Source organism: Antennarius striatus, chromosome 16, assembly GCF_040054535.1.
Source record: "Antennarius striatus isolate MH-2024 chromosome 16, ASM4005453v1, whole genome shotgun sequence".
Classification (NCBI taxonomy): domain Eukaryota; kingdom Metazoa; phylum Chordata; class Actinopteri; order Lophiiformes; family Antennariidae; genus Antennarius; species Antennarius striatus.
The window spans coordinates 2,814,578-2,837,951 of record NC_090791.1 but is presented as its reverse complement, the minus strand read 5'-3'; the positions used below and the strand labels follow the sequence as shown (position 1 = coordinate 2,837,951).

General features: G+C 45.3%; 3 protein-coding genes across 8 annotated transcripts; all 3 read left to right on the top strand.

The window, feature by feature from the left end:
• The first annotated feature begins 314 nt into the window (after positions 1-314).
• slc4a1a (solute carrier family 4 member 1a (Diego blood group)) lies at positions 315-7,839 on the top strand. The gene is made up of 21 exons (XM_068337058.1): positions 315-459; positions 1,159-1,232; positions 1,377-1,426; positions 2,244-2,353; positions 2,424-2,470; positions 2,556-2,721; positions 2,805-2,940; positions 3,025-3,094; positions 3,177-3,219; positions 3,294-3,478; positions 3,578-3,791; positions 4,216-4,419; positions 4,539-4,687; positions 4,777-4,971; positions 5,058-5,303; positions 5,398-5,487; positions 5,773-5,939; positions 6,023-6,264; positions 6,352-6,521; positions 6,606-6,779; positions 6,877-7,839. The coding sequence occupies exons 2-21, from the start codon at positions 1,206-1,208 to the stop codon at positions 6,952-6,954; spliced, it is 2,763 nt and encodes a 920-aa protein (XP_068193159.1). The 5' UTR covers positions 315-459; positions 1,159-1,205; the 3' UTR covers positions 6,955-7,839.
• Positions 7,840-7,956: 117 nt separating this feature from the next.
• On the top strand, positions 7,957-18,594 carry ubtf (upstream binding transcription factor). Of its 5 annotated transcripts, none has more exons than XM_068337060.1 (21): positions 7,957-9,198; positions 11,631-11,689; positions 12,326-12,498; positions 12,593-12,676; positions 12,770-12,925; positions 13,012-13,076; positions 13,159-13,285; positions 13,362-13,472; positions 13,557-13,690; positions 13,780-13,921; positions 14,018-14,059; positions 14,149-14,259; positions 14,366-14,521; positions 14,608-14,754; positions 14,824-14,934; positions 15,011-15,099; positions 15,191-15,380; positions 15,458-15,505; positions 15,664-15,717; positions 15,796-15,897; positions 15,985-18,594. In XM_068337060.1, the coding sequence occupies exons 2-21, from the start codon at positions 11,653-11,655 to the stop codon at positions 16,114-16,116; spliced, it is 2,211 nt and encodes a 736-aa protein (XP_068193161.1). In that variant the 5' UTR covers positions 7,957-9,198; positions 11,631-11,652; the 3' UTR covers positions 16,117-18,594. The 5 variants fall into 5 exon arrangements, with proteins under 5 accessions (XP_068193161.1, XP_068193164.1, XP_068193160.1 ...); XM_068337063.1 differs by having other exon boundaries at positions 7,957-9,905; positions 15,988-18,594; XM_068337059.1 differs by having other exon boundaries at positions 7,957-9,905.
• Positions 18,595-19,140: 546 nt separating this feature from the next.
• On the top strand, positions 19,141-23,355 carry atxn7l3a (ataxin 7 like 3a). Of its 2 annotated transcripts, XM_068336525.1 has the most exons (14): positions 19,141-19,384; positions 19,843-19,885; positions 19,984-20,083; positions 20,165-20,297; positions 20,382-20,553; positions 20,626-20,723; positions 20,817-20,839; positions 20,925-20,970; positions 21,110-21,147; positions 21,240-21,308; positions 21,412-21,455; positions 21,728-21,799; positions 22,064-22,197; positions 22,277-23,355. In XM_068336525.1, the coding sequence occupies exons 3-14, from the start codon at positions 20,033-20,035 to the stop codon at positions 22,501-22,503; spliced, it is 1,107 nt and encodes a 368-aa protein (XP_068192626.1). In that variant the 5' UTR covers positions 19,141-19,384; positions 19,843-19,885; positions 19,984-20,032; the 3' UTR covers positions 22,504-23,355. The 2 variants fall into 2 exon arrangements, with proteins under 2 accessions (XP_068192626.1, XP_068192627.1); XM_068336526.1 differs by lacking the exon at positions 21,728-21,799.
• Positions 23,356-23,374: the final 19 nt, after the last annotated feature.

Genomic DNA, 23,374 nt, shown 5'->3' with positions numbered 1-23,374 from the left:
GTTTATCTCAACACCAAGACCAGAGGAACGACCCTCGTCACTTAAAGGGAATCCCCGGGACGTGAACACGATGACATGCTGAGGTGTTCCCCTCCTGATGGGTTTCAGGTACAAACAGGTTCCTCTGGCTGTCCTGCCCAAAATCGGACCAGGTTCCAGGGCGTATCGGTAGAATTAGGGTTGGGATATCCCTACCTCAAGGTGTCCCCAGCCGATAGGGCTGCTTCTATCTCCATTTGGTCTTATCTCCCTTGCACTCTTGCCAGGTTGCTCAGCAACCAGTTGGGTCTAGGGGTACAGCGCTTCTTCGAGTTGACGTAGTTTCATATGGGTGTTCCCGCTCTGCAAGTTCTCGCTCTGTAGGCATTTTGTCGACTATTCCGGCTCACTTTGCCACTGGGCTCGTCCAGGCGTACAGGTTTCCAGTGCTGGAGACCAGGTGGGAGGATCTGCATGCAGGTAAGGGTGTGGCCTCTGCTGGACAGGTGTCAGATAGATCAGATGAGTGGACACCAGGTTGGGCGTCAGTCAGGAAGGATATCAGGAAGAATCCAACCTGGGGAGACAAGTGTAGTCTGTCTTTTCATGGAAGATCAGGGCAGGAGTTCAGTTCAATTTCGATAAAAATAATACTTCCATGGATGTGTTGCTATATTTCTTGTAAAAATCATTTTATTTCCACATGAGGTCATAGTCCAGGGGGATTATTATCTTTGGATTGCAAAAAAAACTGAGGATTTAATCATAAATCGTATTCCAAGAAATATTTTACCCTCTTATTTTGTCTTTTTAAAATATTCCTTGTAAGTCTTGATACCACACAGCTGCTTATTTTTTAAATTTTAGAATAGTTGCATTTAAAGTACTTTGGTTAAACAGTGGAGTCTGGTTGAAGAAGGGTGTAACCTATAGATAAGGTTCTGTGCCTCTTTTTTTTAAACTATAACTTATACTTATTGATAAATACTTATTGATTATCTGGTGGCATATATTCATTCATATTCATATATTCATCATCAGAAGGCCTGATTGATCATTTAGCAGTAAAAACATCATGTCAAGATGAAATATAAAAAACTTTAAGATGATGTTTTACTGATTGCTGCTGATATTTCTCCATGTACGGTCATAATTCACTTGTTTCTTTCTCTGCTCTAGGGAATGCATTAGAAGCTCAGAGCTGACTTAAAATCTGAAAATCATCAATGGAAAACCATTTTAGTTTTGAAGAGGTTTGTCTTCTTTCCTTTGCTGCTAAAGCTACGATATGTCTGCTCACGTTCACCCTTCCAAGTGATGTGCTGGGGTCACGTTTCCTGTCATAGTGATTCGTGTTTTACCTCCTCTGATTCTGTTTCATATTCTATCTCTTTTAGGGCAGTGATATGTCGTATGAAGACTCGGCCTTCCCATCTCCAGTGCGACTGTAAGCCTCTCCTTTAAGCATCTGTGTGTTTGCAATGTTCACGCAAAGATAACGGACGCTGTCATGAAGATATGCGCCACCCAAAAAAAGGTCCTTCCAGTCGAGGCGCGATGCATCACTTTATTAAAATACTGTAGTTACGCTGCTGTCATCAAAAGTGTAGAACTTAAATTTTGATTGGTGTTGTTTGAAGTGGAAAAAGAATGATGCTGCTCTCAAGTGCCACAGGAGACCAAATCCAGGCCTCCAGAATGAGGAAGCAGCAAAATAATTTCTAACTGTTTGACCATAAAACCAGATAATATGATAATACGTCAATAGCTTGTTTGCACTGCCCCCTAGTAACAAAAAAGATCAATTAAATTTGATAAAAATTCAGGATATGGTTTATAATCTGATAATGAAAAAGTAGTTTGACAAATTAACATTTACTACAAAAAAATCCCTTAACACTTTTCAAAAGGTATGCGATGCGATTGCAATTAAAATCCAATATAAACATAGAAACTTTGTGGTGAATTTATTTGGGTGGAAACCTTTAATGTAGAAGCAAAAAAAAAAAAAAGCCTGACAGTCCTTACTAAGGGCGAACAAACTCGCTACCAATGGATCCATGATAAAAACTAGGAAGAGAAATCTCGCCCTCTTGTGGCCATAAATGGAACAGCAGACAGCGTTGTAGAATTTGACTCTTGCTGTCAATACAATCACAGGCAAAGTCAATGTTACCTTCAGATTATCATCAGAGAGCTTTCAAATAAAAATTCAAAATTTCTTCACCTGTTATATTTTTTTTCCTCTTCTTCCTCATCATCAGGACTCCATTCCAGACAGACATTGATGACCTGGAGAGGGGGAGGCAAGGGTACGAGGAGGAGGAGAAGGAGAAACCTATGGAGGTCATCTTCATCCCCAATGACTCAGAGGGTAGGTTCCATCACCATTGGGGATTCTACTCTCTATGTGCACGAATCACATTTCCAACTGTCTATTTCAGCTTATCGGAATGTGAACACCAATGCCACCACGAGAGGGGACGCTCAGGTTATCTTCACACCTACCAGCTCTTTAAATTAAACCAACACTGTCAGGTGGTTTTTTTCAGGAATCTTTTTTCGCGTTACCACAGGCCTATGTGGAGGTGAATGAGCTTCAGGGCAACAACTGGCAGCAGACCAGCCGCTGGTTGGGATATGAGGAGAACTTCAACCCCAACACTGGGAAATGGGGTCTGTCTCATGTCTCCTACCTCACCTTTAAGAGTCTGATCCAGTTGCGCAAGACCATGAGCACAGGTGACTTCAGAAGCTGCAACAAAACAGAAAACAGTTGATTTTCAATGAACTTGTGCGATTAAACGCATCTCAAATGTCTTCAGGTGCCGTCATTTTCGACCTAAATGCCACCAATCTGTCCACTGTGGCTGAGAGGGTGGCTGATGAGCTGCTGAACAAGGAGGAGATCCGCGCAAGTGATCGGGATGGCCTGCTGAGAGCTCTCCTCATGAGACGCAGGTGGCAACATGGGCAGGATAGTTTCTAGAAGACTATAACGTCCTAAAAACATCCATCGTTCATTTGTTTTATGTCTCCTTCCAGTCAGTCAACAGGACCTGCAGTAACTCCTTCAGGAGATATCCAGATGCAGACTTTTTCTGTGACCAATAAGGTATAAATTTAGTTGCATAAAACTGAAATCCACCCCCTCGGCGAACACAGCTGACGTCTTTCTACGACTTTGGTTTTTGCAGAGAGACAGCTCTGACAACATGGAGGCCTCGGTCGTCCTCTCAGGCATGTTCTTGCAATCTGCAAAGCTTTAACATGTGGTCAAGTAGCAGATGCGGCTAAAACAGTGTTTCCCATAGGTGTCCTGGATTTCCTTCAGAAACCGGTGGTGGCTTTTGTGAGGTTAAGAGACTCTGTGGTGATGGATTCTGCCTTGGAGAGTCCCGTCCCGGTTCGTTTCGTTTTCGTACTGGTGGGCCCCGGCGACAGCGGCATGGACTACACTGAGAGCGGCCGAGCCATGGGTGCCCTGATGGCCGACTGGGTAAGGGACAAGACGAACGGTTTTACCTGGGACGTCACCCAATCCCATCGCCAACACGTTGCCTGGAAGAGTGAACTCTTTGTGTTTCTGCTCTGACAGGTGTTCTGTCTGGAGGCTTTCTTGGCCCAGACTGACAAAGAGTTGACCAATGCCATCGCTGACTTCATGGACTGCAGCATCGTCATCCCTCCCACTGAGATCCAAGACCAGGCTATGCTTGAGCCAATCATAAGATTCCAGAAGCAGATGCTGCGTGACAGAGTCCGCCCCGTAGACACCCGTCTTGCCTTTGGGGACAGAGTCAGAAGTCAAGGTTAGCTTAGTGCATAGGCTGGAAACAACTAGCTGGGATCCATCCAACCCAGCACAAGTAGTCTGCTAGGACTTCTAAAGGTTGTCAATCAATAAGTCGTTTGTTGATTCGTTTTTACTCTTTAGTTATTGAAATAACATATAACCAGTATTAATTCCTGAGATTTTAGGTCAATCTGTAAACTCGATTGTCAGTTTAGAGTCAACCTAGCTACTTCTTGCAGTTTTCTTGGTAAGCTAAGCTAACTTGCTTCTGAATGTAGCCACACTATACATCTTACTCTCAATAGCACACAGATGCGGCTTTGGCCAGAGTACTGATGTGATTCTTTCTTTCCCATTTCCTGCCACACATCTTCAGCCATTCTTTCAATTAAATAATGATAATAATTGGGGGAAAATTTTTAATTTGTTTGTTCGTATAGTTGAGAAGCCTCCACAGGAGCCGCGGGAGGACCCTCTAGCCCGTACTGGCTATCCCTTTGGTGGTATGATAAAAGACCTGAGGCGCCGTTACCGTCACTACGTCAGCGACTACACCGACGCTCTGAACCCTCAGGTCCTCGCTGCCATCATCTTCATCTACTTTGCCGCTCTTTCTCCGGCCATCACTTTTGGAGGACTTCTGGGTAGGAGAAAGTTCCAGATTGAGAGAGGCTTCTTTCGTCTCTTCTTTGTCTCTTTTTCCAGGGTCAAATTTCTTACCAAACTTAATTAATCTTTGCTGATCTTCTCTGTTTGACTCTAGCTGACAAAACAGAAAAAATGATGGGTGTGTCTGAGCTGATGATCTCCACCAGTATCCAGGGCATCATCTTCTGTATCATCGCCGCCCAGCCCGTCCTGGTCATCGGCTTCTCTGGACCGCTGCTGGTGTTTGAGGAAGCTTTTTACTCTGTATGAGAGAATTTTAAAAACACAACATATCTTTATTTGTCTACTTTTTGATAAATAACATCCATTCCTCATCATTCACTCCACATTAGTTCTGCAAGTCCCAGGACATTGAATACATCGTGGGGCGTATCTGGGTGGGAATGTGGCTCATAGTGATTGTGGTCATCATTGTGGCGGCGGAAGGCAGCTTCCTGGTCAGATTCATCTCCCGCTTCACTCAGGAAATCTTCTCCATCCTCATCTCTCTCATCTTCATCTACGAGACCTTCAATAAGCTCTTCAAGGTTCCCTGTCATTCTCATTCATCCGTTTTCCTCCTGCTGCCGGTGGAATCACCTCATTCATTGCCTCTTCTGTCTTCTCGTCTCAGATCTTTAAAACCCACCCTCTGGTTCTGAACTACCAACGATTGGACAGCTCGCTGGAAAACCCCTTCCAAGCTGCCATGGAGACGCGCCCAGTAACCGAGTCCAGTGGCAACACCACCATTGTTGGTGCTGGTGCTGGCGTTGCCTTCCCCAACACTGCCTTACTGTCCATGTGTTTGATGTTCGGTTGCTTCTTCATCGCATATTTCCTACGAATTTTCAAGACCGGCCATTTCCTGCCCGGCCCAGTAAGACCGACAATCTCTGTCAGCGTATCTTTTGACTGACTTTAAAAAAACCAGTTGATTCTGGAATTCAAACTGTTTGTCTTTCACCAATAAGCTTCGTCGTCTGATTGGAGATTTTGGCGTCCCGATAGCTATTTTCGCCATGGTTGCTGTGGATATCAGCATTAAGGATGCCTACACTCAGGTTAGTTTGGTATAGAGTGTGCATCTTCTACCACACATATACAACTGGTTTCCAGTCTTTATTTCTTGTTTGTTGCCATGGCAGCAGCTTAAAGCAAAGTTTATTTTTGACCTTATGGATCGTTATTTTAGCAAATAGATGTATTTTGCACTCAGGTTTTGCACTCACTAATGATGTTTTAGCTGAACTTTATAGTCTTGCGGTGGAAGTTATTAATTTTTAAGGTCTTATTTGTGATATTTTCTAATAAACTAGCTAAATGATTATCATCCTTTGCCTTTGTAGAAACTGGTTGTTCCAAAAGGCATCCAGGTGACCAACCCTGATGTCAGAGGCTGGTTCATCAACCCCATGGGAGAGAAGAAGCCCTTCCCTATCTGGATGATGCCCGCCTGCTGCGTGCCTGCACTGCTCGTCTTCATCCTCATCTTCCTCGAGTCCCAGATCACAACGTGAGTCATGCGTTACACCATCATTACAGTCACAACATGGCTTCACAGGAAGTTAAAACTCCTTCTGATCTCTGGTTTGGCAGGCTGATAGTGAGCAAACCTGAGAGGAAGATGATGAAAGGATCCGGCTTCCACTGGGATCTGCTCATCCTGGTCATCATGGGGGGCATCGCCTCCATTTTCGGCGTGCCTTGGATGAGTGCTGCCACCGTGCGATCCGTCACCCACGCCAACGCCCTCACAGTCATGTCGAAGGGCCCCAAACCAGAGATTGAGAAGGTGGTGGAGCAGCGGATCAGCGGTATCCTGGTGGCCATCATGGTTGGTAAGTACTGCCACCTACAAGGTGGATGCAGACACAGTAGGGCCAACAGGAACAGTGAAGATCAGCTTTTTTCCTTCCACCTTCCAGGTGCTTCGATTTACATGGAGCCCCTCTTGAAGATGATCCCCATGACGGCGCTGTTCGGCATCTTCCTCTACATGGGCGTCACCTCCCTGAACGGGATCCAGATGTGGGACAGGATTCTTCTGTTGATCACACCAAAGAAATACTTTCCGTCCGACGCTTATGCCACCAGGGTACGCAGCCGCCTCCGGGCCAGAGCTTCGCTTTAGGGCCTTTCTTTTCCACCTGATTAACTTGCGTCCCCTGTGGTTGTGCAGGTGAGCACGATGCGGATTCACTTCTTCACTGTGATCCAGCTGGTGTGCCTCGCCGTCCTCTGGGTGGTGAAGATGAGTGCCTTCTCTCTGGCGCTGCCTTTCGTTCTCATTCTCACCATCCCTCTGCGGATGTTCATGACAGGCAGGGTGTTTTCTGTCATGGAGATGAAATGTGTAAGTACCCTCCACACACACACACCCCACCCCCACCCATCCCTCCCCTACGGGTTCTGTATGTTTCCATGTTGTAACTGCACGATTTGCGCTGCAGCTCGACGCCGACGATGCCAAAGTGACGTTTGAGGAGGAGCCCGGGAAAGACGTGTACGATGAGTCACCTCTCCCTTGAAGCGCCGCAAATAATTAAATATAATTAGTTAACTGTCATGTGAACTCAGTTATTATCTGCCAGTATTCATGTGTAGTTTTTGGTCTGTTAAGTATCTTATAAACAAATTACCTCTAATTTCTACAACCATTAATCATTATTCCCACAGGTGTTTATAACACAGCAAAGATCTGATAATATAACCCATAATGTCATGTTTTGGTCATCTAAAGATCTATAACAATTCCCGTGCCCTTTCATTACAGCCAGTTAAATCTCATATTTGATCTTTGCATGTGACTACGGCTTGAGTTCATTAATTATAGTGCCATATTGGTTCATACTACAAAATGTTTTCCCTTCAGAAGTTAGGTAATTTCATGTATATTTTGTCTTTTAGCTGATAATTACAGTATAGCTTTACCTATAAGGTTGCAATTATATTATTGCACCTAATATTCAGTCTTTGATTTTATCAAAATTGAATATACTCAGCTCTACACACCCACAACTTAAGTATTGTCATGAGATGACATTATCCTTCATCCAATGCACCCTTTCCTTGGTTTGTGTTACTTGAGTTTGCCTCATTAGATTATTTTTATAAGGTTTACTGAATGATACGATCTGTCCTATTTGGTTAACCTGTTTGAATGTGTATAAAAAGATGTGTAGCGCTCTAACATACGACTTTATGTGTGGAACCGCTTTCAGGATGTGACACTTAAGATGTTTTTGGTCCAATAGTGGATGATGAGATTTAATTCTTGCACTGATGACATTATAGGAGAAAGATCTGCTTGTAAATGATCATTCTATGCCATGTTGTGTTACATATGGTGTGTTTGTGTGTGCAGGAAACACTGTACATGCTTTGGATTTCAACTTTATTAAAAATAAAAACTACTTTCAAAAGTTTTTTTTTTTACTGAAGCGTCACATATCAAGAGTTGACATCACTCCCAGCTCACTATTATTATCAGAATCAAGACGCCCCTCTCTGGGCCGAATGATGCGTTCACAGGCATGACGTTAAACATACACTTATAACAAGTGTTATTTACAAGAATAACTTTAATGACAGAAGCAAATAACAAAATCAAAACAAAATACGAAATAAAGATCCATCGTCCAAATATACATACACAATACAATATCCTTTAATTACAAGTATCAAATGCTATTTAAAACTCACCTTATTTATAATATGTCACTGTTATTTAAATTATCATTACATTTAATTCCAGATGTTTTTATTCATCATCTGATCTAGAAGAGCAGGAAGACACAGTAGATGTATTAATAATAACATGAATAATTCATTTGACTTGTAAAAAAAAAAAAAAAAGCAAGCCAAAATTAAAAACTGATAAAAATTATTTGAAAGTAACCAGCAACTTATTTTATGAGCAAAGTTTCTAAATCTTATATGACTTTATGTTTATAGCTATGGCGTAAATAAATAGGTAAACTTTTCTATGTGGCTTCTCTTGTGTAATGATGGCAATTTATCCGACGGCACGGGAACGCCTCACTGTTTAACAAGGCCGAGCGCCTGAAAGTCATTTGTTTTCCTCCAATCGGACTGACTGGATTGGACAGCCGGGGGTTCCGCCCACAAACACACAAGGTGGAGTGGAAGAGAAAAAACACGCGTGGACCGAAATGAAGCTGTCAAACAGCCGCTCGCAAATTACCAAAAGACGAATCGAGCAATGTCAAAATAAATAAATTAAAAAAAAAAAATAAATACACGGAGGCCGTTCTAGTAGACGTCTTCAAACGGTGATGTCAGAAGTAGGGATATGTGTTCAAATGATAAAAAAGTTCAGATGAGAGTGGAGCTCCGTGAAATAAACTCATCCCACGCGAATCAGTTAACATAAAATTAACTTTAGCTGTCATGAAAACTTCCAGCTAGATGATTTTTTTTTTTAAAAATGGTCGCGGTGGGAAAAAAAACAAACTTCGGATGGAAGCCCTGACAGTGTCGGCCTGGTGGAATTCTAAAATGAGCGTCCTCTGTCGGCTTCACAAACCACGGAAAAAACGTGGATGTCTCGGCGTGGCAAAATGGTTGGCTTGGAGAGAGAGAGGAGCTGCTCTGCGTGGAGTGGAGGGAGACGCGGCGAGTGAGATGGAGGCGGGGGGGAAGGACCATCTCTGCGGGGACTGGAAGCCCGGGACCGACGGCGCAGTGCTGGCTATCGTTCAACCCTCCCCTTCTTCCTCCACAACGACGCCGAGGCTCACGCCGAGAGACAGGTAAGCCCACGGAACAGCCGCTCGCTTTCATAACGCGGTGAAGCAAAGTAGGAAAAAAAAAAAAAAAAAAAAAAATCAGCTAAAAATCGACAAAACCCACCCATTATCGGTTGGATTTCTCCCCACGCTCGGTGGGCTCTTTTGTGGACGCGAAACAACACGAACCGTCGAGGCAGGGCGAAGAGGCGAGGTCGGCCATACAAGCCGAGGTTGTTGTCCTCTACGGCGGGTACGAAACCGTACGTTAGCACCTGGAGCTAAAAAATATGGGATTCTCTCAAAATGACACCCTGCGTGTGTTTTTTTTTTTGTTTTTTTGGCGTTTATTCCCCTCGATGCGAAACTCTCCCTTCACGACGCGTGGGGGGTTTTCTTACGTGGTGGAAATTTAGTGGAGGTTTCCGCTCCGAGAACCTCCATGCGGCTGCTGGCGGAACAGCCAGCCGCCTCTCTCGGTTAGCCATCAGGGATCTCGGTTTAATATCTCCCCCTCTCTCTCCCCCTCTCTCTCCCACCGACGGTTCCCCCGGTCGGAACCACCACCGACGGACCCGAGCGAGCAGAGCAGAGCCCGCCTTCTTCTCCTCGTATATACGTGCTTTTTTTTTTTTTGCGAACCCCGAGGAAGAGAGTCTCCACCGCCCCTGGTTTGAATTCGCAGCTTCGGGTTTTCCGTGCTTAGCAGTGCGCCATTGGACCTTGTCACGGTAGGTTTTTGCTGGTGGAGGAGGAAGCATGGCGGACCTGGAGCCGCTCGGCTCCGGCTGTTAGCATCCATTAGCTAACGACTAACAACGATGGTTCCGCGTTGTTTTATACCGTTATCCGAACTAGAAAAAGATCGCTAATTAAAAAAATTAAATCTGAATAAATAACAAAAAAAAAAAAATCCTAAAACGAGATTTTTTTTTAATTTTTTTTTTTTACTTTTAATTTTTCCTTCCCTACCCGCGCCTCCGCAGCCACTCCAACCCGCCGCCGTGAAACTCAACTCGGGACACTTTTCCGAATTTACCTCGCCTGGAAGTCTGACCTTCTCCTAACGTGAAGGGGCGAACAAATAGCAGAAAATAGAGCCGTTAGGTTTTAAATAATTGATTATAAACACGACTGTATTTGAGTTCCCCCTTATTGGAGACGGATGTCCGCGTCAAAAAAGTAAGTTTTAAACCTTTATTTAATAATTTAAATAAAATCTGCGGCGTTAGCTTCGGTAAGTTCCGATTTTTTTTGTCTCCGCGGTGCCGACTCGTCCTTGTCGTGTCCATCCGCCTCGGCTGCCCTTCTTCCATGTCAGCCATATGCTATAAATTTGTAACTAATGTGGTGAAATGAGATCTATTCGTTATAAAATCTTAAAAATGTGAGCTGTGCGGGTTTTTTTTTATAAATGCGTAATTTGTAGTTTTAATGCAGCTAGGTCACCCCGTGTCCGCCACATTTGAGACGGGGGGGGCCACCAAGGACACGACGTACGACCGAGCAGCCGCCATCATGGAGCGCCGCTCGGCTACGCCTCGCTGAAGAATGCGTTGCTTTGCGCTGGAAGGACGCATCACCCCCGCCGCCATTAACGACCTGAATCGCTACTTATATGCTATTTATAACACATTCATCGATTTCGGACGAGTGTTTCATCGGTGTGACCGCTCAAACCCGGGGAACATTTGGAGGAGCAGAACACTGGGTGGTGGGGGGGGGAGAAGAAGAAGCAGCATGGCGGAGCGAGATCCGCGTCCAGCGGTGATGAGGCGCCTTGTGCCGAGTGGCGCAGTTGGCTGGCTGCAGTACATCCGAGCCGCCATTCCCTCCTCGTATCGGAGCCCGAAAAGCAGATCCCCCAGTCCGTGGTCAGCTGGTCGCCTACAGCTGCCTGTCCGTCCACGTCCATTCGCTTCCTCCTTCCGTGAACACTCCCCTACCCTCCGTTCCGTTCCACACTGAAAAATCCTCCATTGTCGGGAAGACCCGAGGTAGAAAATGGTCGCTCCGGTTTCGTCCACGACACTTTTTTTTTACCTCGTGGAATCCGGACGGTGTTAATTCGCCAAATTCCGCGGGGCGATTTCCCTTTTTTTTTCTTCTATTTTTTCTTGCGGATGGAGACGCGTCTAGTCGGAGCCGCTCGAAGCCCTCCGCTGTGTTATTTGAGATTTGAAGCCGTCACCAGCGTTAGCCTATGTCTCACCATAGGGGCGGTGTAATGAACATAAACCATTATGTCGGCGCAAATTTAAAATTCCACAACCTGACAGGAGAACTTTGATAGAACACAGCTGTAAATGTAGAAATAAAAAAAAATAAAAATAAAAAACAACTTATGTCATTTGAATAATTTATACGTTTTATTAAAACACCTTTAATTTTTCCGGATCCTCAGTAAGAACACATGAATAACATGAGTTTTGATGTTTGTTTTTTTTATATTTTAGATAATACGCATTGCAGTCACAAATGAATGGAGAAATGGAGGCAACGACCCAAATCCAAGGTGGGATTTTTTTTTTTAAATTAAATGTTAAGGGAATAAACTATTTATAAAATACTTCATCTGTGAAAACTAGACTTTAGTCCCATATTTATACTTTTAGTAGCATACTTTACAGCCCATTTTTATTAGAGTTTAATGATACCATATCGTATTCAAATTAACACACACATCCTCTTAAAAATCTGAATATAAATATTTCCTAGGATGCTTCTGCTCTTTTTGTAACTTAGCAAACGTCACGTGTGCCAAACTCATGGCCCAGCTGAATCACTAATGTAGATGTCTGTGCATCCAGGTCTTGGTTATCCAAAGCTGTTTAAATCAATCAAGTTTCTTGAAGACGTTCCACTTCTCGTCCTGAAGAAGCCTCCTGGACGAGAGGAGAACCGTCTTCAAGAAACTTTCTTAAAGTCCAGTGGATTGATTTGAACATCTTTGGATCACCAATCTATTTTATTGAGAGAAAAGAAGTTATGATCTCTTCAAATTGACTTTTTTCAGGGCAAAATATTGCAGGAACAAGAAATGTAATGACTATTAGCAACAAAGGTTGTGTTTTGAATTTTGGCCCCTTATGTGATGGACTTTGACACCCCTGGACTGTACTTTATTTGAAGTGGATTTGTGTTGTTTAAGTGTGGGCACAGGATGACCTGCTGAAGCTGTTGGAAGCCATGAAGGTGGCGCTGCCCCAGAAAGACCTGACCAAATACAAAACGTCAGAGTCCCACTTGGACTGGCAGAAGGTGGCCTTCAATTCCTACACAGCAGAGATGTGTAAGCAGAAGTGGCAGGAGGTCTCCAAAGAGGTGCGCTGTTTTTAAAATTATTTTTATTGATAACATTGATTGTTTTTTATGTCGTCTTATTTTGCATTCTCTTGATTCATTTTTGTCCCTTCAGATTCGCAAATTCAGGACTCTAACAGAGTTAATATTTGACGCTCAAGACTACATCAAAAACCCTTACAAGGGCAAGAAAATAAAGGTGAGTTAAATCCCATGTTCCACAGCTGATGGAGAAACTAACCATGTGATCAGAGTTCAGGTCTTCTAATCTTGTTTTTCTCTCCCTACACAGAAACACCCAGATTTTCCCAAGAAGCCCTTGACGCCATACTTCCGCTTCTTCATGGAAAAGAGAGCCAAATATGCAAAGTTGCACCCTGAGATGAGCAACCTGGACCTGACTAAAATCCTATCCAAGAAGTACAGGGAGCTGCCCGATAAGAAGAAGGTCAGTCAGAGGACTGGAGTGTTTGAAAAGTGGTTTTATTAAAAAAAACATTAAAATAAAATACTGCATTGTTTTCATGTCTGCAGAAAAAATATGTCGAGGACTTCTTACGAGACAAGGAATCGTTTGTGCAAAGCATGATGAAGTTCAGGTGAGAATAATAGGGGTGTTAGGGCTCTGCTGCTTTTAGGGAATGAATTTGTGCTGAGGTGTTTGCTGACATTTAAATCCAGGGAAGAACATCCAGACCTGATGGAGAGCATGACGAAGAAAGGTTCAAACGTACCCGAGAAGCCGAAGACGCCCCAGCAGCTGTGGTACAACCACGAAAAGAAGGCCCTCCTCAAGACGCACCCAGACGTGAGTCAACAAATCGCCTTCGACCACCTCTATGTGTGGGGAAACGGCTGATGTAAATTTAATGGTTTGTCGACAGGCAACCACTAAAGACATCAAAGACACCCTGGGGAAGCAGTGGACGCAGCTGTCCGACAAGAAGAGGCTGAAGTGGATCACCAAGTCTCTGGAGCAGAGGAAACTGTACGAGGTGAGGCCAGGAGAAGGAGCGCTGACGACGCATCTGTCATGTTTCTGAAGTTTGACCTGCGAGTCGTTATGAATTTATTCCCAGGGGACGATGCGGGAGTACATTCAGCAGCATCCAGAGTTAAACATGACACAAGACGACATCGTGAAGTCCACCCTGACCAAAGCCGAGAGGCACCTGAAGGACAAGTCCGACGGCCGGCCTGACAAACCTCCTCCGTGAGTCGCAGACGCGAATCCTGCAAACGCCGCTGCCTATGTCTCTTTCATTTCTTTTTAAAACTCAACTGACTTGTTTGTGCTTCCAGAAACGGCTACTCCATGTTCTGCGCGGAGCTGATGTCCAACATGAAGGACGTGCCGAGCACCGAGCGCATGGTGATGTGCAGCCAGCGTTGGAAGCTACTGAAGCAGAGCGAGAAGGACGGCTACCAGAAGCGCTGCGAACAGGCGAGTCGGCGATCCACAAAAGAGCACGTTCTGAACAGGGAAAGCAATCGATATGGTTCATCCATAAATGTGGTGTTTGGTTTTTGTTTTTTTCAGAGAAAGAAGGAGTATGAAGTAGAGATGAACCGGTTCCTCAGTGTAAGTCTGGTTTGTCTGCTTTCTTCTGGTTGTGCGTGGCGTGCAATGCAACACTGACACGTATCTCCGTCTGATGTTTGCTTCTATAGACGCTGTCGGAGGAGGAGCAACAGCGGGTTCTTTCGGAGGAGAAGATCGGTTTCAAACGGGGCAGCGCCGCCAACAGCCCCGCCGCCAAAAAGAAGAACTCCAAAGCAAAGGTCAGACCGACTAGACAAGGATCTGATTGATCCTTTAGGCATTTAAACAGATAAAGATCACGTCCGGAAAGTACTGACGGGTTACGTGAATGTTTGTCACTCGCAGACCAATCCAGAGAAACCCAAAAGGCCCATTTCGGCCATGTTCATCTTCTCCGAGGAGAAGCGTCCCAAACTCCACCAGGAGCGTCCGGACCTTTCCGACAGCGAGCTGACGAGGCTCCTGGCCCGCATGTGGAACGAGCTGCCGGATAAGAAGAAGGTAACGTGTCGGTGGGGGGAACGTCAGGCCGGATCGCGACGGCAGGAACGAGTTTTTTGATGATTTATTTATTTTTTGTTATTTAGGAGAAATATAAACGTCTAGAAACGGTCCTGAAGGCCGAGTCGGAGAAGAAGGAAAAGGAGGATCGCAGTCGTCTCCCCGACCCGCCCAAGAACGCCCAGGACATCTGGCAGCAGAGCGTCATCGGGGACTACCTGGCCAGATTCAAGGTAGAAGTGATTCCATACTCGACGTATAGAGGGATAAATCTGTGGTGTTAAATAAACCCCGTCCTTCAGAGTGACCGGCCGAAGGCGCAGAAAGCCATGGAAACAACGTGGAGCACCATGGAGAAGAAGGAGAAGATCATGTGGATCAAGAAGGCAGCAGAGGACCAGAAGAGATACGAGGTCGGTGTTTCTGTTTCACTGTAGATCAACGCAGCGTCTGAATGCAGAACTAACCGTCAGTCCATCTCCTCCACAGAGGGACCTGTGCGAGATGCGCTCGCCTGCCGTCGCCATCGCCTCAGGGAAGAAGATGAAGTTCGAGGGCGAACCCAAGAAGCCGCCATCGTGAGTTTGACTCGTTCAACCCCGTCTGCACCGCCAGCGCCGTCTCTCCACACCTCGATAGTTCAGACTCTTTTCTCTGTGTCCATTCCAGAAACGGGTATCAGAAATTCTCTCAGGAGATGCTGTCCAATGGAGAGCTGAACCACCTCCCCATGAAGGAGAGGATGACGGAGATCGGCAGCCGCTGGCAGAGGTTACCCCTGAAGGACAAGGACCGCTACAAGAAGATCGCTGAGGAGAAGCAGCGGCAGTACAAAGTCCTGCTGGAGCAGTGGCTCGCCGTAAGCAGCACCGGCCAGCGCCGTTCTGACCAGAATAGTTTGGATCTCCTCTAACGTTCACGTCCTTCTTTCTGCAGAGCCTTTCTTCACAAGAGAGAAACACCTACAAAGAATATAATTCACAAGTAAGTCGGTCTCTTCGCTCCTCCTGGGCCTCGATCCAAGTCCTCCCGCGAATGCGAACTGGGTTTAAAATTGATTTTGCGGCTCTAAAATATTTTAATCTTGCAATTTCCTTTGGGATTAATAAAATATATCTAATCCAGTTCGTGTTTCCTTCCAGAAAAGAAGATCTACAGCAAAACCAGGAGGCCCCAAAGCGAAGACCAAGAAATCCGTAAGTACAGACTGTCCTTCCTCTTTTATCCAAGTGTGATGAAGTCGCCCACACCTGAATATCCTCCTCCCCCCGCAGGACACAGAGGAAGAGGAAGATGAAGATGACGACGAGCGAGAGAAAGCTTCCTCTGAGGCCGACTCCTCCAGCGACGATGATGAGGATGACGACGACGACGACGTGAGTCGTGTTTCCGTTTAGATGAAGACCAAAAAAGAGGAAGTTAGCGCTGCTAAAATCTCCTACGTTTTTTTTTTTTTTTTGAAGAAGGACGAAGACGATGACGACGATGACGATGATGATGATGACGAAGACGAGGCGGAGGACAAGGAGAACAAGTCTGAGGACAGCAGCAGCGAGTCGGGATCCCAGGCGTCGTCGGACTCGGATTCGGACTGAAACGGGGTCGACGGCGTCTAAGAGACGACGGACTGAGCAGCGCTGAGCTGAGCCAAGAAGAGTGGGGGGGGGGGCGCTCTGCCACTGTGCCAACCCTGCTCTCCTCCCACCACCAGGGGGCGCCTCTGCATTTCCTCATCCACTACACACCCATTTTTTTCATACATCGGCTATCTCCTCATGGAGAGAGACCCCGCCCTTTATGTCCAACATCAATTTCATTCCCTCCCCCCCATGTGATCGCCATGGCAACAGTAAGCCAAAACCTGCATCCCACTGGTCGGGTGATGGACGTTGGTTCCAATCCTGACATTCTGCTTCTCGTTTTACCGTTGTTTGCGTGCAGGGTACTGAAAAATTGCACTCTTCAGAATGATTCTAACCCTAACCCTACCCCCCCCCCCCAACATCGACGTATTGTTCTTACGTCTCAATTTACGCTGTAGATTTTATCATTTGGTTCTTGAACAGGTGGTATTTTTTTCAGGAAAAAAACAACACTTCAAAGCCATTTTGAATGTTATTTGTTATTTCCAACGTTCCCGTTTTGAAGACGTCGAGGATTCGCTCTTCTCTTGGACTGTGTGGTGTTATTGTTGAACCCACGTGGACGTAATGAGGCAACCCCCCCCCCCCCTTTAAAATGTCTATATTTGATTTCCCTCAACATTGGGGTTTAAACTTGCTTGTCTGCCTAGCAGCAGAATTCCACCCAGAAGTTTCTCCTGTAACATAAGAAAAAAAAAGAGCAAAAGTATCATCGCGCAACTTTTAGACAAACCTAATTCGGTAGCGATCCATCTGTTTCCAGACTCGAGAGGACTTTGGGTGCGTTTGTGTGAACTTTGCCCGCGATTGCAGAATTTCTTGCTCTCTGTTTTGGTTGAACTTTCCGGTGGAGACGCGTGCGGATGCATAGCCGTAGCCCCCGCTCGTCCTCTATTAGACTGAACCTGATAACGAAACGTGTTGCACTAACACAGCCGCGTCTCAGCAGGTGTGAGGCTGTGTCATGTCCTTCTCTTTCAGTCTGCAGACTCTTCTGTGCCTTGAAAAATGTATTTGTTCTTCCCTTCGTCGGTGAACTCGAAACTGCTCATCTCCATCATGTTTGTGTGTTAGAAAAGTCGCCCTGGTCCAGAAACGGGTGTGATGATTTTCCCACATTTAAATGCATTTAAAAGCAAAATTCCTGATTACATCCACTGCGCTTCAACAGAGGTCCAAGGGAGGTGGAGAGTTACTCTGGCGGGCGCCGTGTGATGAATTAACCGCCCCCCTGCAGCTCATCCGAAGCGATCCCACGCCTGTTTGGTGTTTCAATCCGTCTGGAATCATTTATGGACGTCACCTCTGTGGTTTTTTTTTTTTTTAAAAACTTTTATTGCTATTGACTGAATTTTCATCTGATGCTTATCCCAAAAAAAAGCTGCGCACTTCACGTGAAGCTGTCTCGTGGTGTGAGTTTGTGCACATGTGTGCACAGAGCTGTGTATATATGAGGATGTGAGTGTTTCCTTGCTTTAATGTGTGCTGTTTTTACTGTTTTTGTTGCATACCATGATGTGACTGCAGCATGCATGACCGTGCCTGTGTGGGGACATCTTTACCAACACCATGAATGTAGATAATGTTCTTTTTTTTTTTCTTTTTCTCCAAAGCTCTTTGGTAATTGTTCTTGTCATCATTGGTAAACCTGAAAACGGACTTGTGACAAGACTTCCACGTCATCCTGCGTCCTCAGACACGACGACTATAAATAACCTGTTGTTAATGGACTGATTCTGATCCTTCTGATCTCATCGTCTGAAACAAAACCAGCGTGGACTATTTATAAATCGCGAGGGAGGGAAACGGACAGCGGTCGCTGAGTCTGAGACAGTTTGTAAAAGGGATTTGGGGAAATGCGATGCCAGAGGACTTGAGGGTTAAAACTTGTAATTTTCTGTAAATACTGTTTTTGTATTGAGTGCTTATTGTTTTTTGTTTTTTTTGTTAGTGCTTTAAGTTTGCGAGCCCTTGTCTGTAACTTGATGCCGGTGAGTTTTTCACTTGCCGATAGAGCATCTGATCTGGTTGTTTCTTTTCTCTCCCCCTTAGTTGATTTATAGAGACATCTAAAAAAAAAAAGCTTTACAGGTTTGTACTGCTGATCATTTGACTAAATTTGATGTTTTCTATAGCTGAGGGTGTTCTTATGTCCTTGTAGATCCAGTCTTTGGGCAAATAAAAAAGAAAAATCTAAGACGTGTTTGGTGTTAAATTCATCCAGTAGACGGAACAATCAGTACAGGAACAAATACGCTTTAATAAGTAAGGTCACTGCTTCCAGGGTAGAGTTAGGTTCTTTATTTTTTCTGTGCTAGGATTGAAACCTTCAAGACAAATGAACTGTGAATTCATTAATTGGTTTTAATAGGTTGTCAGATTTTTTTTCCCCCTGAGATGTCTAAAATTTGAATAAACTGGAAAAAAATATTTCTAATGTCACCTTGGTGTTAATTAACCCCACATCTAAAGCAATTAATCCTTAAAAAATAAGACGTTAACAATGAATCAGCTGTTTTTAAAAATGAAAAATTATCAGTATTTCTGTAATCGCTTGATAAGTGTCCACATACTTTTGGGCATCCAGTGCGCATTCTCTCTATCGATGACCTCATTCGACTTGTCAGACAGAACTCAGTGATCACAGATGAAGAGCGAGCTCCCGTTCAGTTATTGATGTCTTCTTGATGCAAAGCTTCCCCGAAACTGCGTCACGTCCGTCAGAAGTACCGGAAGCGTATAGTCTTTACCTTCAGAATAAAATCCCTAACAGGTTTCAACGTTGACCAACAACCCCCAAACCTCTGGATTCACAGAAATATTTATTCTTACAGTTCGTGGGAACAAATTATTTTCTTGTGAGATCAAACTAATGTCCCATAGGGGGATAGATCATCATGAATTGCTTCGCTAATCTACATTTTGTAGTGTGTTTCTGTAACGCTTGGAATGAAGGCTTTTATTTTTAAGGTTACAACCGGAAGTTGATTTTATTTTCTCGGTTCCCTGTCCTCGGCCTCTCTGGCGTCCAAGCGGCTCTTTGTCGTGAATTAAACCCACACCTGCGTCGAATCCCGGATTAAACGAGAGTTCGGTTTTTACCGGCGCCGACCGGGTGAAGACGGCGGCGCGGCGGCCCGTTAGCTAACGCGTTTGTCGGGGACCGGTCCGGTGATGTCACCTCCCTGTCAGAGAGCGTTGGAGGGGTCGGTATGACAGGGTGAGAGGAAGCTGCGGGGTTTTTTTTTTAAAATTGTTTTATTTATTTATTTATTTAATCTGATGAAATTGAAGATTTAAGATCATTTGTGAACGAATATTTCACATCAATGCGCCGCTAACGATTCTCCATCACGTTAGAATTGGCTTTGCATCGTTTAAACAAATGCTAAATGATGCTAATAGTTGAGTTTGCTAAAAACCTGCGCTCACCTGCGTTTCCATTCTTCTGGTGCAGTTAGCTTGTTGTTGTTGTCGGGCTCAAACCTGTATGTTTATTGTTTATTAATGTGATTATAATGCAAAGACTTAAAAACCAGACCGGATGTAGTATGAATTTTAAAAGCATAGCATTAACAATAACAATTATTATTAATTTCCAACACAATCCACCTCTAAGTACCTATGTGTTGAATCTGTATTTAAATCTATTGACTCATTTTTATTCCTCTTTCCCAGAATGAAGACGCGTCTACAACAAGTGTCCACATCCACTTCAGAAGTAAGTCTAATGCCACCGGTTGGATTCATCTGTTGGATCAGCCTGTTGATTCTCAGCCGGGTTGTTCTGGTCCTGATGTGGGTTCCGTTTCTCTGCAGGTCAGCATCTCGTTGCATCGCTGTCAAGATTTCCCACCCAGATTTTCAAATGAAAATGGAGGATATGCCCCTGTCAGGACCGGACAACACCAAGCTGGAGGTGAGCGGCTTGTGATTCTTCCTGCATCTATTGATTTGTTGAAATGGATTGGTTTTCATTGTTTAACCGTCGTTGTCGAAGGCCTTGGTCCATGACATCTACTCTGAGCTGGTGGAAGACGCCTGTTTGGGGCTTTGCTTCGAGGTCCATCGCGCTGTGAAGCAGGGCTACTTTTTCCTGGATGAAATGGACCAGGAGAGCATGAAGGAGTTTGGTGGGTTTCACCGCATCCAGGCTGTTCTGGGTCCTTTGTCTTGGCTGTGTCACATTCACTGTATTTCCTTTTTTTATGCTCCAGAAATCATAGATCAACCAGGAGTGGACATTTTTGGTCAAGTGTACAATCAGTGGAAAAACAAAGAGTGTGAATGTCCCAACTGTAAGCGTTTGATAGCGGCTTCTCGCTTCGCTCCGCACCTGGAGAAATGTCTCGGCATGGGACGCAACAGCAGCCGCATCGCCAACCGCAGGTCGGTCAGGCGAGGTCGCCTTGGTCTGAATCGTGACGGTGAAACGCGTCTAAACGGGTTTTATTTTTACAGGCTGGCCAGCAATAACAACATGAGCAAATCAGAGAGCGACCAGGAAGACAACGACGACCTGAACGATAACGACTGGTCGTACGGGGCGGAAAAGAAAGGTCTGCATTTCATTTCAAACCTTAAACACAGAGAATGATTACAGAAAGAGTCGATCCCCACTAAATTAAAAAAAAATTATTTCGACGTTTCAGCCAAGAAGAAAAAGTCAGATAAGGTATTTACAAATTGTATTTCTCTATTCGTTTTACGGACGATTTTATTTCATTTAATGTAACCTGAATTTTTTTGTTCTGGTGTAGAATCAAAATTCACCAAGAAGATCCAAATCTATGAAGCATAAGAACGGTGAGTGGAACAATTATCTTATATTGGCAGATTAGCTTGAGGCTAATTTTTGCCGATATAACCAACTTAAACTTGAATTCGATTGGAGGAATCTCCTCTGGGCTGATGATTTCAGATTAACCCTTTGATTTCTTTCCAGGTGAACTTGGGAGCGGCGTCTCATCGGAGCCCTACAAGGTGACACGTCCTCCCTTTGTCTTCCTTCTCCTGCAAAAAAATCCACTTTTGTGAAGTAATGATAACATTTATGGGTCTGTTTGTGATTTCAGTACAACTACAACACCGGCATCAGCTACGAATCCCTGGGGCCCGATGAAGTCCGATCGCTTTTAACGACAGTGAGAAGTGGAGATTTCTTTTGTCTATTTTTTTGTTTTATTTCTCTTGTGTGAAGTAAAATAAAAAAGACGTCCACGGTGAAAGTTATGTATGTTTCCGCAGCAGTGTGGGGTGGTCTCCGAGCACACCAAGAAGATGTGCAACAGGTGATTATGGATTATATATTGTCTCCTTTTTAACTCTGGAACGCCGCCTTTCGCTTCGGGCGTAGATATTTTACTCGGAGCCCCTCGTTGCTGCTCTGTCCCCCCTGATTGGTCGCCGGTTGTGTCTGCAGCAGTGTGTCTAGACCCCCACCCCTCTCCCTCTCCCTCTCCTCCCCCCCTCCCTGTGGCTGGAAGCGGGCGGGGCCGTACGCGATGCAGTGCGCCCTGGGAGTTCCGTTAGGGATGTGTAACGCCGCCTTGTGTCCCACCAGGTCTGCGCGATGCCCCCAGCACACGGACGAGCAGAGGAGGGCCGTCAGGGTGTTCCTCCTGGGGCCGTCCGCGTGAGTCTCCCCTCCCTCAATCCCTCCCCCACCCTCAACCCCACCCCTCCTCGAGTGAATGAGTGTTACGACCCCAAATGCTGATGAAACCTACCGCGCCAGTTTGTTACGTCACGTTTCAAGTTTGGTTATTTCATTAAACAGATGAACTTTGTATGAAATGAAGGTTGTTAATAATCAATAATCATCATTAACTCCTCGAGCGACTGCAGTCTGTCTTGGCTCCGTGCAGAACGGCGGTAACGGTAGCTTCGTTCTCTTCAGGCCCCCACCGCCTGACGCTAACGCCGCTGTGGAGAACAGCTTCGACATTCCGGACGGCCAGACGCTGATGAGCCGCCTGCAGTGGGAGGACTCCCCCGACATCTCCCCCGCTGACTCCGCCTCGTCCAAAGCCAGTAAGGAAGCGACCAATCGCAGCGCAGAGACACGTTTGGACATTTTGACCATCCATAGATGTGTTTTCTGTCCTCACAGGCACCAACCACTCCGACACCAGGAGGCCCAAGAAGAAGAAGAGGGTGTCTGTTGGTTTGAATGGAGGTGGGGCAGGTGGAGGTGGGGGTGGGGGAGGAGGACTGACTGGAGGATTGGCTGCTGGAGGCAGCAGCAGCTCTCAGACTAACATCAGCTTATTGACCAAAAAGAAGAGGCCCAAACTCTCAGCGCCGTCCATCTCCAGTATCTATGACGACCTAAAGTAGCCTGACCCCTGACCCCTGACCTGTCTGTCAGGCCGTGTCTCTTCTCTCATGTCCCCCTTGTCAGATGTACATCCACAGGTGACCGTCGGGGATGGAGTAAAATGTACGTCAAACGCGTCCAGTCAGAACTTTTTTTTTTCTCTTTGAGGACCATAAAAAACTAAGAACAAGGAAAACAGGAAAAATCCCCCCTGAAACTTTCCTCCTAGCGTTGATGAGTGGATGAAACCTCACGCTGCTTCCCCTCTGGAACTGAAAAACTTTTCACAGCGACGCCTGGTGGCCGTCAGAGGTAAAGCAGCCGTTTGAGACGAGGCTGATGAAGAGCAGCGAGGCGCTGTGGTAACTATGGGGGTGGCTTTTTTTTTTTTTCCTGGCATCGTATTGCACAGTTGTGTGTGTTTGTGTTTGTGCGTGCAATCATTTCCATTTATAAAACTATGCATCCTAGAATGTGATGTTTTTTTTTTCTTTTGTGAGAAGTGCAACATTTGAAATATTTAACGTGTTTACATATTTAAGTTTTTACGCCGATGACGTGACGCTGCGCGTGTACAGAGGAGGAAGGTTAATCATGGCGATGTGACGGTGTCTTCATTGTTTTGTTTTTTTGCTGGGGAGTAAGCGGGGGGATTCTCCCCTGAGCTAACAGATTTAACTGGTATGATGACTATTTTTTTGCGTTTCTCCTGAAGCCTGCAGTAACTGAACGCACCCTTCGTGCGTTACAAAATACGTCAAATTTGCAGGTTTCCTTGCACAAACACAAATCCGGGGCAGGTGTGAACGGTGTAACGTGTGAAGCTCATGTGTTTGGATGTAAATAAACACGCTCCCGCTCAGAGGCTCTCTTCTTCTGGTGACAAAACAG

Excerpts from the sequence above, each read along its gene's own strand:
- slc4a1a (XM_068337058.1), top strand. The coding sequence starts at position 1,206 with ATGGAAAACCATTTTAGTTTTGAAGAG. Across the intron at positions 3,792-4,215 it reads GGACAGAGTCAGAAGTCAAG|TTGAGAAGCCTCCACAGGAG; the intron begins GTTAGCTTAGTG and ends TTGTTCGTATAG. Across the intron at positions 4,688-4,776 it reads TTGAGGAAGCTTTTTACTCT|TTCTGCAAGTCCCAGGACAT; the intron begins GTATGAGAGAAT and ends ACTCCACATTAG.
- atxn7l3a (XM_068336525.1), top strand. The coding sequence starts at position 20,033 with ATGAAAATGGAGGATATGCCCCTGTCAGGACCGGACAACACCAAGCTG. Across the intron at positions 20,724-20,816 it reads GTACGGGGCGGAAAAGAAAG|CCAAGAAGAAAAAGTCAGAT; the intron begins GTCTGCATTTCA and ends TCGACGTTTCAG. Across the intron at positions 21,309-21,411 it reads TCCGATCGCTTTTAACGACA|CAGTGTGGGGTGGTCTCCGA; the intron begins GTGAGAAGTGGA and ends ATGTTTCCGCAG.
- ubtf (XM_068337060.1), top strand. The coding sequence starts at position 11,653 with ATGAATGGAGAAATGGAGGCAACGACCCAAATCCAAG. Across the intron at positions 14,755-14,823 it reads ACTACCTGGCCAGATTCAAG|AGTGACCGGCCGAAGGCGCA; the intron begins GTAGAAGTGATT and ends CCCGTCCTTCAG. Across the intron at positions 15,718-15,795 it reads AAGCGAAGACCAAGAAATCC|GACACAGAGGAAGAGGAAGA; the intron begins GTAAGTACAGAC and ends CTCCCCCCGCAG.